At 50.1% G+C, this 15,080-nt stretch overlaps 1 protein-coding gene across 2 annotated transcripts in view; it reads left to right on the top strand.

Moving 5' to 3' along the window:
• The first annotated feature begins 3,381 nt into the window (after positions 1–3,381).
• The window catches only part of CRTC2 (CREB regulated transcription coactivator 2), a 38,154-nt gene continuing 26,455 nt past the window's right edge, over positions 3,382–15,080 (top strand). Inside the window, exon 1 of one of the 2 annotated variants that reach the window (XM_077920447.1) lies at positions 3,382–3,673. In XM_077920447.1, the coding sequence (XP_077776573.1) occupies positions 3,431–3,673 (243 nt within the window). In that variant the 5' untranslated portion in view covers positions 3,382–3,430. The remainder of the gene's footprint in view (positions 3,674–15,080) is intronic. The other variant, XM_077920446.1, reaches the window with a different exon arrangement.

Raw genomic sequence — 15,080 nt, 5'->3', positions numbered from 1 at the left:
CGTGCCATCCATTTGTGTTATAGTACGACTCGTGCAACACGTTGGCGACTAATATACACACCATAATTACCAAAATAATTATTACATTCTTTATCAATCTTCTGAGAAAAATGCAAAACCTTATGCAAAGCTAGAGACATGCGAACTACCCAACCTAAGATGAACTTATGATGTTTTGATTTCAGTGGATTTTTCAAGGGCTTATCCATTTGTGTTACGGCTTTCTGTTTTGTTAAACAAAAACGAAGAGCTGAAGTTCCCAGTCCTTAAGATTTTGGGAAATATGTTTAGGCTCCAGCCTGCAGGAAATTGAACAGGGCCCCCGAAGTGGCGCTTCAGAACTCAGCTGAGCTCCTTGTTCCTGATCCCCTTCCCAAAGAATGGTAGGACAAAGTATGTTTTTTTGCTATGATGAAAATCTATCTCATCCTGGGAGTGGGGGCATAGGCATTGAGTGGGCTGGCATAGGGTTTGGCTCCCTCGGCTGTATGCAAGAGTCCAAACTGGCTGTGACGACGCAGGTGGTTGAATGCATTTCTTCAATAAGGTAAAGGTAAAGGGACCCCTGACCATTAGGTCCAGTCGTGACCAACTCTGGGGTTGCGGTGCTCATCTCGCTTTATTGGCCGAGGGAGCCGGTGTTTGTCCGCAGACAGCTTCCGGGTCATGTGGCCAGTATGACTAAGCCGCTTCTGGTGAACCAGAGCAGCGCACGGAAACGCCGTTTACCTTCCCGCTGGAGCGGTACCTATTTATCTACTTGCACTTTGTGCTTTCGAACTGCTAGGTTGGCAGGAGCTGGGACCGAACAACGGGAGCTCACCCCGTTGCAGGGATTCGAACTGCCGACCTTCTGATCAGCAAGTCCTAGGCTCTGTGGTTTAACCCACAGCGCCACCTGCGTCCCCATTTCTTCAAATATATATATATATATGATTATTTTACACCAGGGCTTGTTTCCCATTGAGGCAGCTGGTTTGGCCACTGTGAAAGCAGGAGGCTGGACTGAGATGGGCTTGATCCAGCAGCAAGGGTCTTCAGGGTGCCCACTTTCCTCTTCACAACAATCCTGCGTGGTAGACTTAAGCTGGGAGACGCTGACCAGCCCCCAAACATCCCTGGGAGTTTTCCAAATGGCCAAGGAAGGGTTTTGGCAGCGTGTCCTGCCTGCTGCTCCTCTGCACAGGCCGTCCTGTCCTCCTCCTGCACTCTCCTAGGTCGTCTGCCGCACAATCAGATACGTGCCTTGTTTGGCTTGCAATGTTCCAGTTCGTGTACTCTCTGGCGCGTCCTGGCCTTGGGGCAGATGCTGTTCCTGCCGTCCCTGGCTTTTCGGCTGCTCTCGCCTCTGCAAGCAGGATCTGTGCTGATCCCCTTTGCCTTTGCAATCTGCTCGTTTTCCAGCTTCCCTTTGAACGAAATCCCCTCTGATTTTTAATCCTTTAATGCTGTTTGCAAAACCGCGGTTTGAGCACGTTTCTGCGAGGTTCCTCCCCCCCTCCTTTATATAAAGGTCTGCCTGGGTGGGGAACCTCAGGCCCAGTGAGCCAAGGGCGGCCCTCCAAGCCTTTCTATCTGGCCCTTGGAATATTTCCCAGGCCACACCCCTCTTCCCAAGCCACGCCCCTCACTGGCCCTGCTTCCTATCTCAAAGTGTGTTTGCCTGGCAAGAAGGTGTCCTCAAAATCTGGTCTTACCTCTTGTACAGAAAAGTAAGTTTTTTTCCCGTGCCAAAATGCATCACTTTACACTTGTTGAAGGCATCTCTGATGAAGGAACAGAAAGCAATAGTGCCTAAAGGGTGATGTGGCTTCCTATGTGGGCGGACTTTGACATTTCAGTTTCACTCTGCCTTATACAGTGGTACCTCGGGTTAAGTACTTAATTCGTTCCGGAGGTCCGTTCTTAACCTGAAACTGTTCTTAACCTGAAGCACCACTTTAGCTAATGGGGCCTCCTGCTGCCGCCGGAGCATGATTTCTGTTCTCATCCTGAAGCAAAGTTCTTAACCCGAGGCACTATTTCTGGGTTAGCGGAGTCTGTAACCTGAAGTGTCTGTAACCTGAAGCATATGTAACCCGAGGTACCACTGTATTTATCTATATGTATCTACAAGCGATACAGAACAACAGCCACAGTGCTCTGTATGGTGCCCTCGTGATGTGAGACTACAACTCCCATCAGCGCCTTCAGGATCTTCAGGGATAAGTGTTGTAGTTCGGCAACACCTGGAGCTCACCTTATTGGCAATACCAGCTTTAAAGTAATATTTGTGAGCCACCCCAAAAACTCTCGAAAAAGCGAACTCCAAAACTTGGTGATACTTCTGAAGCCGGATGTTGCACCTTTCTGTTCCCTTTTTTAAAAAAATAGCTTGTGACACTGATTTGTCCTAATATAGGTATTGCCCACCTGTGGATTTAGGTAAGTTAAAGTGTCTAGAATTGCAGCCAGTGTTAGAAACTCAGATATATAAGGTAGGCACCAAATCGCACCTTAGCTCTAGGTTACAGTTGTCACAACGGAATGTTTATTTGCCAGACGGGATGGACTAGATGTCACTGGGATCACTTATAATGCAACACTGCTTGAATATAGCCTGCTCTTACATTTCATTTGTCCCAGCATGCAAAAAAAAAAAAAAAAAAAAAAGCAGCACACACAATGGAAATGGAATTAACTATGGACTAAGGCAGAGGTTTTTAAACTGTGGTCGCCAACCTGGCGCCCAAAAATCTTCATGTAATTGCAACTGGACTCTCCCGTGCCAGTAGCGAAACCCGTCTGCGGAATTTCAAATACCCATTGCAGCCTGTCTCTCTTTATAAGTCTCCACTTGTTGTTTGGGCCTTGTTTCGTTAGATGGGTATAAAGATGTGGGAAAAAAGAAAACAAAACCAATTATTTAAGAAAAACGCACTTTGCACATGCTCAGCGGTTATTTCTTTGAACTAGACCTCACGAATGTAATCAGTGATAATAATTTATATACCGCTTACATGCCCCAAGGAGCTTCTAAATCGGCTTACGGGTTTAAAATCAATACCATTACGTTTCTAACCCCGCACCAAATTAAAGTATGCGCCAGTCTCCCAAAGCCTAGTCCGCGCAGGGCGCGGCGGGAGAGGTAGTTCCCGCTGCCCCTGCTTGGGCCGGCGCCTTATGGACGAAAGGACTCCACCTCCCGTCGTCCCTTGCGGCGGAGCGTTCTCACCCCTCTCATTGCCCGCGCGGGGCGCGCCGGGAGCCGTAGTCTCGCCGCCGTCCCTCGGCCGCGCGCGGCGCATGTCGGCGAGGCAAGTAAACAAACTCGCTTTCCCGTCGTGCCCCGCGGCCGAGCTCACAGAGGGAGGGAAGGCCGCGGCCCCGCCGCTCCTCTCACGGGCCAGGGAGGGTTGTGAGGAGGAGGAGGCGGCGGCGGCGGACCAAGATGGCGGCGTCGGGCTCCGGGGCCGCGGCGGCGGCGGCTGCGGGAGCCGGACCGGGCTCCTCCTCGTCGTCGTCGGGCGGCGCTGCGGCCGCGGGGGGCGTCGTGGCTGCGTCGGCCGCGGCAGCCGCCGCCGCGGCGTCCAACCCCCGCAAGTTCAGCGAGAAGATCGCGCTGCAGAAGCAGCGGCAGGCCGAGGAGACGGCGGCCTTCGAGGAGGTGATGATGGAGCTGGGCACCACACGGGTAAGGAGGACGAGGACGAGGAGGGAGGACGGGACGGGGCGCGGGGAAGGCGAGGGCGAAAGGCCGCCTCGCCGCCCGCCTGCCCCTCAGCCGGTCCGTCCCTGAGGGGGCGCTGCGGAGGAATGGGGGAACCGACTTCCGGTGAGGGGTACATATACGGGGGTAGCGACATCCGGTCTTGGGGGGGGGGAAGAACGGGGTGGGAAGAGAGCCAATGACGGGGCGCCGACTTGGGAAGGGGAGGGCGTGGATTGGTTGAGGTCCTGGGGTGCAGCATCAGTAAAGGATGGGTGGGGGGGAACCCGGGTGGTGGGGATCCAATGGCAGAGTTGGATGGCGTGGATTGGACTAGGCGGGTGTGAGGTCATGGGGGGCATCCTCAGTTGAAGATGGGCGTGTGAGATAAGGTGGTGGTGATGACGTTGGGTCTCTTGGAGGAAGAGATGTTGAGTCTTAAATGCTTAAATGGGTGAAAGGGAGAGGTAGTGGGGGGGCTTGTCTTGGGGTCATGGGGGGTCATAAGGGGAGGGGGTGCTGAGAGAGGTCATGGGAGCGCCTTAGGGAAGATGGTGGCTGATGTAAGGATGTGAATTGACGGACACACTCTGTTCAGTGCTGTCTTATTTATCTATTTTCTAATAGATAAATGAGAGGGACGCGGGTGGCGCTGTGGGTTAAATCTAGGGCTTGCCGATCAGAAGGTCGGCGGTTCGAATTCCCGCGACGGGGTGAGCTCCCGTTGCTCGGTCCCTGCTCCTGCCAACCTAGCAGTTCGAAAGCACACCAGTACAAATAGATAAATAGGTACCATTCCTGCGGGAAGGTAAACGGCGTTTCCGTGCGCTGCTCTGGTTCGCCAGAAGCGGCTTAGTCATGCTGGCCACATGACCTGGAAGCTGTACGCAGGCTCCCTTGGCCAATAAAGCGAGATGAGCGCCGGAACCCCAGAGTCGATCACGACTGGACCTAATGGTCAGGGGTCCTCTTTACCTTTTTAAAAGATAAATACGTGGGTCTCTTCCTCCACAAAAACCCTGTGAGTTAGGTTAGGCTGAGAGGCAGTGACAGGCCCAAAATGACACAGTGAGCTTCATGGCCAAGTAGGTATTCGAACCCTGGTCTCCCACGTCCTAGTCTAACCCCTGCACCAAACTCCTTGCCTCAGGTCCACCAACGGCATGCAACCCACCCACCCCCAGGAAGGTTACCCACTATATTTCTTATAGTATATTCTCTTGCATTACAATTTGAATTCTGTGGAATTCTCCAGTTCATTGCCCAATCGATGGAGTTCTGTGGAATTCAAATTGCAATTCGATAAAATTCATATGAAATACTATTAAGGAATCCTCCAGCATCCAGCATAGCAGATTACGATTGCCACAACAGGCAGGAAAACCATTAAGTGGTCTGCTGAGACCCTGAGCCATTTTTAAGTGGTCTGCTGGGATGAAATGTTTGGGAATTGCTGGCTTAGGATGTAAATGGCTTGAGAGTTGGCTGCGAATGAATCAGGTCATGGAGGGACCTTATCTAGGGGTATGGTCTTGTGTATTTGAGGTGGGCGTCATTAGTGGGCTACTGCAATGTAGGGGATTTGTGGAAGAGTAGTATTCTCAGGGCTGAGGGTTCCCATTTCCCCCAAGATCAATGTTAGAACTGATGAGACCATTGTGGAGGCACGCTGTTTAGGGAAGGGGGGTGGTCATTGAAACACTTGCATAAGGAAAAGCAAGGGAGAAGGAGAAGTAGAGAATAGGGAGAGTTTGGGCTGAATGGGTAATGTCATGGGGCACTCCATAGAGGAGGAATCTGGGGGAGGGATGTACTGTAATAGGGGAGGTGGGCTTGATGGGGACACCGCTGTGTTTTACAGTATAGAATGCTTAACTGCTGAAATCAGCTACAGATTTTGATGAGCATCAGTGTAAATCTTCCCCACAGACTGGAACATAGGAAGCTGCCATCTACTGAATCCGACCATTGATAAATCTTGCTTAGTGTTGTCTACCCTGCCTGGTAGCAGCTGCCCAGGATTTCAAGTAGAGTTCTCTCCCAGTCTTACCTGGAGATGCCAGAGATTGAACCTGCAAAGCAGATGTCCCTTCCCTTGGATAGGGCAAACTGGTCTATCTAACATGGGCAGAGAGATATAAAGTGTGCACAGGTGTATTAACCATGAATTGCCATTCACGGAGGGATGAGGTCGTCAGATCTAAGCAGCATAGTGAGAACAAGCTTCAGGCCTCGCTGGCAGAAAAGGGACTTGATGCCAGTATCTCTGGGTTACTCAGAAATCTCTCCCGTCCTCAGTCTTTTAACAACTGAATATCCTAAGCTGAACATGTCAAAAGTGGCTCTTATACATTGAGTGGAGACTCTCTGGTCTTCTGGATACTGCCTCATCAGCCCCACCCAGTATGGCCGACAGGCAGGACTGATGGGAGTTGTAGTCCAGCAATATCAGGGCGGCAGGTTCCTCCACCCCCTCTCTAACAGAAATCCTCTTGCTTGAGTTTTCTCCTAGCATTGTTTTTGGGTTTCCAGGAATGAGGCTGTCCTGAAAGACTTGCTGAGGTCGTTGGTTCATTCTTTTATGTCCCTGCGTGATTCTCTCCCTGATTGTGATTAGGGCCTTGAAATGTGGTGAACATCTGGAGATACATAACCAACTAGGAAACATTATTTCGACTATTGGCTTTTTTTTAAAAAAAGTTTTGCTTTGAACGATGCTTGGGGAGTATGCTGATAAAGTCGTCGTCTTCTCTCTGGCTTCTGCAGGGCTCGAGGCAAAATGTTGGGCAGGTCCCCCCCTCTTCTTTTCATTCCGCAGATCTGGAACAATCTCCCACGGGAAAGAGGGGGAAAGTCTGCTCCCCGGAGATGGTTAAAATTAGATTGGGCAAAGGATGAGAAAACGCAAGAACAGCGGCCTGGCCTCGGCGGGGGTGGAGGGGCACATTGGATGCGGCTGTCTTGGCAAGTTGAGTTGGTATCACTTGCCAAGGTTGGGTCAGGCTGGAGCCCTGGTGGATTTCTGTGCCCGGAGTCCACCTGGAGTGTGTATTACGCACCCTCGGATCTGTACAGATTTGGGGACTTGAGAGTGGCACTCAGGAAGTGCTTCTCTGTTTCCAGCGAAGGCTTTGCCATGTTAGATCAAGCCTGGAAGGCCACACCTGCACCATCCATTTAAAACACTACGATACCACTTTAAACAGCCATGGCTTCCCGCAAAGGATCCTGGGAGCTGTAGTTTATCAAGAATTCTGAGAGTTGTTAGGAGACACCCCACCCCCAGTTCTCCTCAAGAGCTACAATTTCGAAAGTGGGTCAACAATCAATCCCTGTTCCCAGGGAATGGTGGGAATTGTAGCTCTAGGAGGGAAATGGGGAGTGTCTGCTAATGACTCTTGGCACCCTTAGCAAACTACAGTTCCCAGGATTCTTCATCCTTTCGACTTAGGGTGACTTCCCAGCGTTTGGCCCCTAGGTTGGAGGATCCACTGAGAACATCACTGGACAGGTCAGAGGGAGAAATGGAAAACTCTTTGGGAGGCCTGCCTGAGCTGTCCAGACACCTGAGAATTAATTTAGATGGATTGTTTTTCTCCATTGTGTAGGAGCTTGTTATAATTTACATAGGGTTGTATCCAGCATTACATCTGCGCAGAGTAAGGCCACTGAAATGAAGACATGAACAGACATGACTAACTTTGCTCCATTGATTTCAGTTGGTTTTCCCTGAGTGGAAATTAATTGGATTCAGCCCACTCTTTTTCATAATGACATCCCACATATATGCGAAGTTTGTTTGACTTCTGCCGAACCACATTTGTGTGAATCGAAATGGTGTGATTGACAAGCTGGAACATGTGCAGAGGAGGGTGACCAAGATGATCAAGGGTCTGGAAACCAAGTCTTATGAGGAACGGTTGAGGGAATTGGGTATGTTTAGTCTGGCAAAGAGGAGATATGATAGCCATTTTCAAATATCTCAAGGGCTGCCACATGGAAGATGGAGAAAGCTTATTTTCCTCCACTCCGGAGGGTAGGACCCAAACCAATGGCTTCAAGTTACAAGAAAGGAGAATCCAAGTGCGCCATCAGGAAGCACTTTCTGACCGTCAGAGCTGTTTGACAGTTGAATGGACTCCCTCGTGAGGTGGTGGGCTCTCCTTCCTTGGAGGTTTTTGAGCAGAGGTGGGATGGCCGTCTGTGATAGATGCTTTAGTAGAGACATTGCAGGAAGTTGGACTAGATAACCCTTTGGGTCCCTTCCAACTCTACAATTCCATGAAGTGTGCATGTGTTATGGGGAAGGGAGGTGAATCAGTAAACTTTGACATGGAAGAGATGTCCTTTCCCCTAACAGCAGACGTCTGTTGGCTTCTGCCAAGGTCTTTGAGATATCAACAGCTGCTCCTCCCCTTTCATCATCTCGGACCTTTTTGCATGCCTAGCAATCCACAAAAAGGAAACATTTTTTTGAAGGCTTCCATGCTTAAAATGCCCCGAAGCAAAGTTGTTGAGAATTAATAAGAACATAAGAAGAGGGTCTGCTGGTCCATCACCCGGCATTCTCTCAGAGGCCAACCAGAAGCCCAGAACCAGGATTTGAGCACAAGACCCCTCTACCCTCCTGTGGTTTCCAGCAACTGGTACTCAGAAGCATTGCTGTGGAGGCAGAGCACAGTTATCCTGGCTAGCAGCCATCGATAGCCCTGCTAACTATAAATTTGTCTAATCCATAGTTCCAGCCTTCCTGAACCAGACTTGCAAATATGTCTGCGGAAGTTAGTAGCCTGGAACAACACTGACTGGTCCACCTGTTAACATGCTAGTCGCTGGTGTCAAATCAGTGGCCTGAAGTAGGGGATGGATAAACCCAACTATCTCCCAAGGTTATGAAAGTTCTTCCTTGGCTATATATTCATCCCAGGTGACCAAGCAAGGTACGGTTTAGAAGCCTGCCTTGATCATGGGTCCTTTCTGCACTCGAACAAATGAAACCCTCAATGCCTAGAAACTTGAAGCTGGCAATATTTACTCAGCCCTTTGCTCTCTTTTGCCCAAAACTTGGCGTATTCCCTTAAGAAGGATGTGGATAGCTGGGAATCTTAAGACCTCTTTCCGGTTTTGCTCCTTAGCATCCCTTTAGATATCTCTGTGCAGTCACGAGGTCTAGTGACTTTATTTTTGCATAGAACACGAAATCTCCCTTCCGTGGAATCCGACTCCTGTGTCTGCTGCCGCACGCCCCGATTCGAAAAGGGGGGTGACGTCACCTCACTGCTTCGGGGCGGTGTTGATGCGCTCCCCTGTTTGCGCAAGAAACGGCTGGTTAATTTTCACCCGACGGCAGGCCGGCAGGTTGGTTAGGCTGCGAATTCTATACCTCGAGGGGACGTGCTCAGGTGTTTTCCCTCAAACCAGTCCTTCCAGAAAGGCTTGTGATACGCAGGATCCCCTAGGTAGATAAAACGAAGCAGAGATCCATCCTCAGGGCTCCAAAAGCAACCCACCCTACGGCAAAACAGGCCAGATGCCAGTTAGCTAGTTCAGATTTGCCTCCCTCTTGTTGGGTGAGAGGTGGATTTACGAGCCAGTTAAATGTTGCACCGTGACGTGCAGAGAACTTCGAACACATAAGCACAGTCTCTTAAGCGCTAACCTGGACCTGCTTCGTGGGATATATAGGTAAAGGTAAAGTGACCCCTGACCATTAGGTCCAGTCGTGGCCGACTCTGGGGTTGCGGCGCTCATCTCGCTTTATTGGCCAAGGGAGCCGGTGTACAGCTTCTGGGTCATGTGGCCAGCATGACTAAGCCGCTTCTGGCGAACCAGAACATCGCACGGAAACCCCGTTTACCTTCCTGCTGGAGTGGTACCTATTTATCTATTTGTACTGGTGTGCTTTCGAACTGCTAGGTTGGCAGGAGCAGGGACCGAGCAACGGGAGCTCACCCCGTTGCGGGGCTTCGAACTGCCAACCTTCAGATTGGCAAGCCCTAGGTTCTGTGGTTTAACCCCCAGCGCCACCCGCATCCCATTGATATACAGTATAGTGTGATCCAAGGAGCTGCTTTGTATTGACTCAGAGCATTGCTCCATCTTGCTATCTAGAGATGCACCTAAACGTTGCTGGACTGAAACCCCCACTGTCATCATCCCTGATCATTGGCCATGCTAGCAGGGAATAATGGCAGTTGGCTGCTCCAACCTGGAAGATCTCAGGTTCTCCTTCCTTTTGCCAACACTGCCTGGCAGCGACTGACCACAGTTTCAGGCAGGAGTCTTTCCTATCTGGAGATGCTGGGTCAGTGTTAGAAACTCAAGATATAGAAGCCAGGGGCCAAGTGGCTCCTTAGACCAAGGTTGCAGCCGCCATAACAGAATCCTCCAGCCAGGCACAGAAGAGGCGTCACTGCAGGGCAAATCCACTGGTCGAAGGCCTGTGTAGTGGAGGGGCGTGGCTTGTGGAGAGGGGGCGTGGCTTGTGGAGAGGGGGTGTGGCAAGGGGAGGAGACACCTGTAGGGAAAGTCTTGAGGGCTGGAGAGTGAAGCCTGGAAGGCCGCATCCTGTCCCTGGGACTGAGGTTCCATGCCCTTTGCGTAGACAATACAGTGGTACCTTGGTTCCCGAACAAATCAGCTACCGAAGGCCAGAAACCTGGAAGTGAGTGTTCCGGTTTGAGAATGTTTTTCGGAAGCCGAACGTCTGACACTGCTTCCGCGGCTTCCAATTGAGTGCAGGAAACTCCTGCAGCCAATCGGAGGCCGCACATTGGTGGTTTTCAAACCATTTTGAGTGTCAAACCGACTCCTGGAACGGATTAAGTTTGAGAACCAAGGTACCGCTGTACTGATCTACACCGACCAAAGATCTGATCTTGCTTTGGACAACTTCCTGTGTTTATACGTTCCATTTCCCTTTGTGGACAGTGTGGAGTTCCCTCCCCGCTTTAGCTGAGCCTGCAGATTTGAAGCAAGGCTTCCTGGTTGGAGGGTGCGATTCTGGCTGGCACGAGCCTCCCCACCACCTCTCCTCTAGAGGGTACCTTCATATGTGCTGAGAAAAACTCCAGGTTAGGAAACGGGAGATTCTTTCCGTTCTTGCACAAGTTGAAGGCGATCCTAAATGTCACCTGCATAACATCAATAGCGACGAAGTGGTCCTAGTTACAGGTGGCTCATTTTAAAGCACTGCTTTTTAGCTTTAAAGCGGAGGTGTGGAAATCCATGTTCCTACAGCTGCTGCTAAAGTCCAGCTTCCATCAACCCCAGGCAGCAGGACAAGTGGTTGGTGCTGATAGGAGCTGTAGTCCAACTGGACATGGAAAGCTACAAATTCCCGCTCTTGCTTTAAAGCCCAATATGGCCCGGATCCAGGATAACTTGAGGTGTGCCAGCTCCCCATATATGACTAAGGTAAAGGTAAAGGGACCCCTGACCATTAGGTCCAGTTGTGGCCGACTCTGGGATTGCGACGCTCATCTTGCTTTAATGGCCGAGGGAGCCGGCGTACAGCTTCCAGGTCATGTGGCCAGCATGACTAAGCTGCTTCTGGCAAACCAGAGCAGTGCACAGAAACACCATTTACCTTCCCGCTGGAGCGGTACCTATTTATCTACTTGCAATGGTGTGCTTTCGAACTGCTAGGTTGGCAGGAGCAGGGACCAAGCAACGGGAGCTCACCCCGTCGCGGGGATTCGAACCGCCGACCTTCTGATCGGCAAGCCCTAGGCTCTGTGGTTTAACCCACAGCGCCACCCGCGTCCCATTCCATATATGACTACAGTGGGCCAATTAGGAGTCTCTGTTTCAGGTTCTGGCAGTGGGAGAAGCAAGTGCTGGTGAAGGCTGCCAGGAATCGTAGCCCAAAGCATCAGGTCACCCTGGTCATATATGGGATGGCTTAGTTGGTAGAGCACGAGACTCTTAATCTCAGGGCAATGGGTTCGAGATGGGCAAAATATTTCTGCATTGCAGTGGGTTGGACTAGATGACCCTCAGGGTCCTTTCCAAGTCTACAGTTCAATGATTCTATCTGTGCCCATGTGTCTGGAGGCTGTTGGGAGCTGCAGTCCCCACAATGTGTGGAGAAGGTCCCCACCTTCTGCTGATAATAAGAATAAGAATAAGAATAAGAATAAGTTTAATATTTATACCCTGCTCATCTGGTTGAGTTTCCCCAGCCACTCTGGGCGGCTCCCAATCGAGTATTAAAAACAATACAGCATTAAATATTAAAAACTTCCCTAAACAGGGCTGCCTTCAGGTATCTTTTAAAGATAAGATAGCTGCTTATTTCCTTGACATCTGATGGGAGGGTGTTCCACAGGGCGGGTGCCACTACCGAGAAGGCCCTCTGTCTGGTTCCCTGTAACCTCGCTTCTCACAATGAGGGAACCGCCAGAAGGCCCTCAGCGCTGGATCTCAGGCTTGAACGATGGGGGTGGAGACGCTCCTTCAGGACCGAGGCCGTAGTGGGAAGCTGCCCCACCTGTTGGGAATGTTGCAACAGCAGATTCCCTGCATTGGTGTTGGGCTAGAATGAATGACCTTCAGCCAGGACTCCTTCCAACTTGATGATTCAATAATAAATGTAAAACTGGGTCGGAACAAGGGTTCATCTAGCTTAGCGTGAAAGTACCGGTTAGCCCCTGTGTGCCGTGTCTCTGCCATCTGCTCACTCTGAGGTATACTGCTCCTGGGCATTCAGGTTCCATTTAGCTACTAGCTGCCCCTCTTTCCTCCCATTATATTGTCCAGCCCATTTCCTTTTAACGAGAGGGAGGTTTGGAGAGTAGCAACAAGGGTGGGAGGGGGCTGTTCAGTTTTGGCATACTCTTCCCAGTGAGATTCACTAGGGCACCATCATTAAGACTTATTTCAGCCCCAGGCAGAAATATCTCTTTTCTTCCAGGCATTTTGATTTGTGATCATTTTGCTGGCTGTCTACAGCATGTGTTTGCCGCTGACCTTTTATTATTGTGTCTGCCATGTAGTTTATTTCGCGGCTTCTCTCGCAAATCCCCCGATCTTTCAGAGTGGCTTTATGCCAGGCGTGGGGAAAACCCTGGCCCTCCCTCCGGAGGTGACTGCACTACAACTCCCAGCATCCCTGGCTGTTGGGCCATGCTGGCTGCTGGGAGTTGTAGTCCAGCAACATCTGGAGGGCTTTTTAAGAACTTGGAAGCCTCTTGAAGAACTCTGCATGGCGAGTAATAATAAATCAGAGCACCAGTTAAATCACCTTTCTTCCAATGGATTCCATTCCTTTCTTTGTTACTGCCTGAGATTTATACCATGGGTTTGCCCTACGAGTGGTAAAAGATCTGTGGGTCCTTCTGACGTTCCTTTTCCTCCGCCACAACCCCAAAATCAAACTCTGTGCTTAATCTAAATTACGCAGATTGAGGGCGCCTTTGCATAGGATCCGTCAACTTTCTGTAGACTGTCCTGCAAGCACTCTGGGCTGTCTGATGATGGAATGTGATGGTGAAAGTTGGGAAATGTGGAGGGGACGGTTAGATGGTCAACATGATAAGTTTGGAGAGGGAGGGAGAAGAGGCAGGAACGAGTCGCTCCCTGCTCTCAGAAGGCTCCCTCTGCTATCTTATAAAGTCTGTGCCCTCCATGTATTGGCTGAGTGGATCAGAAGCAAAAGTGGGCAGCCATGTTGATGATAATAGTCTAGTTTCTTGCACACCCCTCTATGCCTTCATGCCAGTGAGAGACATGGTCCGAGTTCTAGGACACATCCCAGCCAGGCCAAGCTCAAGGCGCGTGCGAAGCAGGGCTGGTGATGAGGGGTGTGGCCTGAGGAGAGTCCTGAGGGCCAGAGAGAGAGAGGTGTGGAAGGCCGCATAAGAAGGGCCTGCTGGATCAGAACCAACGGCCCGTCTAGTCCAGCATCCTGATCTTACCAGTGTTAGAAACTCAGATATATAAGCTGTTAGCCAAGGAATGAATCTGTGGTAGCCGAAATCACAATACAGTCATACCTCGGGTTACAGTCGCTTCAGGTTGCGTCTTTTCGGGTTGCGGACTGCCGAAACCCGGAAGTACCGGAACAGGTTGCTTCAGGTTTCAGCGGCCGCACATGCACAGAAGCACTAAATCACGCTTTGCGCATACACAGAAGCACTGAATCGCAACCTGCACGTGCGCAGACACGGGTTGCGAATGCTGCGGGTTGCAAACGTGCATCCCATGTGGATCACGTTCACAACCCGAACGTCCACTGTACGTACTTATCTTTCTCTCTCGCACAGCACGGGGTGGCAGTTTTACTCTTGAGTCGTCAGCCAGCTGACTTGCACGGCAGCAATTTTGCTTGCACGGCAGCAATTTTAGTCTTGCGCTGCAGTACACAGCCAGGTGGTGCAGATGTCGATCGCAGTACCTGCAGCAAGACATTTCAAATTGGTTGCAAGTAGACCATTCCCAGTCACAAAGCACACCTGACTACTGGTAAATTCGGAACACTGGTTCCTACAGTAGCCAGACACCATATCCCGGCAGGGATGTCACAAGCAGGACCCGGGCACAAGGGCAACTCTCCCCACTTGGGGTTTCCAACACCCACCACCATGGAACTTACTTGACTCTTGGCTCAGCTACCCGAAGGGAAATTGGAGAGATTTCTCTCCCACCGCCCCCATTACTAGAATTTGCAGAGCGAAGGTTGTGGGGTGACCTCAACGCACCACAACAAGACTGCAGTTGCAAGATTAGAGGGCTTTTAAGGAAGGGATCGGAACAACTTCATGCTTAAACTATTGCCCTGGCTGCCCACATTTTACCGTGTTTGTATTGCAGAGCCACTGGGAGAACAGGATGTTGGACTCAATGGGCCCTTGGTCTCTTCCAATAGGTTTCTTCCTAGATTCTTATGTGTGTGTGTTATTGAGGGGTGATGGCGGCTTAGATGAGGCCCCCAAAACCCGGTTCTAGTGCAGGGAGGGGTTTACTTCTCCGGGGAAGTTGCGGCATCTACTGTCTTTATGAAGTTCATTTTTATCACCCATTTGAAATTCATTTATTTTTATTTAGCTTATAAAATTTTAGGCTGGTTAATTGTTTAAAAAGAAAACCCTAAAAGTGGTTTACAAAAAGAATAAAACTGTAAGTAAAGATGGTAGTTAAACAGTTCATAAAGACAGTAGTTAAACATAGCTGTTTAAAACATTTTTTTTAAAAATTAAGATCGGCGAGAAGCGAAAAGCAGATTTAAACACGTGAATGTTTTACATAGAGCGCTCCGATCTCTATCTTCCTATGTGCGTAATGTGTATCCATTATATCTGTCTATCTATCTGTTTATTGATTAAGTGGTATATAAACCTTGCTGAATAGGAATAAATAAATGTTCTGGCACTGAAATGGCTTTTTTCCTTTT

The sequence above is a fragment of the Podarcis muralis genome, chromosome 16 (assembly GCF_964188315.1).
Source record: "Podarcis muralis chromosome 16, rPodMur119.hap1.1, whole genome shotgun sequence".
In the NCBI taxonomy this organism is placed as follows: Eukaryota; Metazoa; Chordata; class Lepidosauria; order Squamata; family Lacertidae; genus Podarcis; species Podarcis muralis.
The sequence above is the reverse complement of the archived record's forward strand: the minus strand, read 5'-3'. Positions and strand labels throughout refer to the sequence as shown.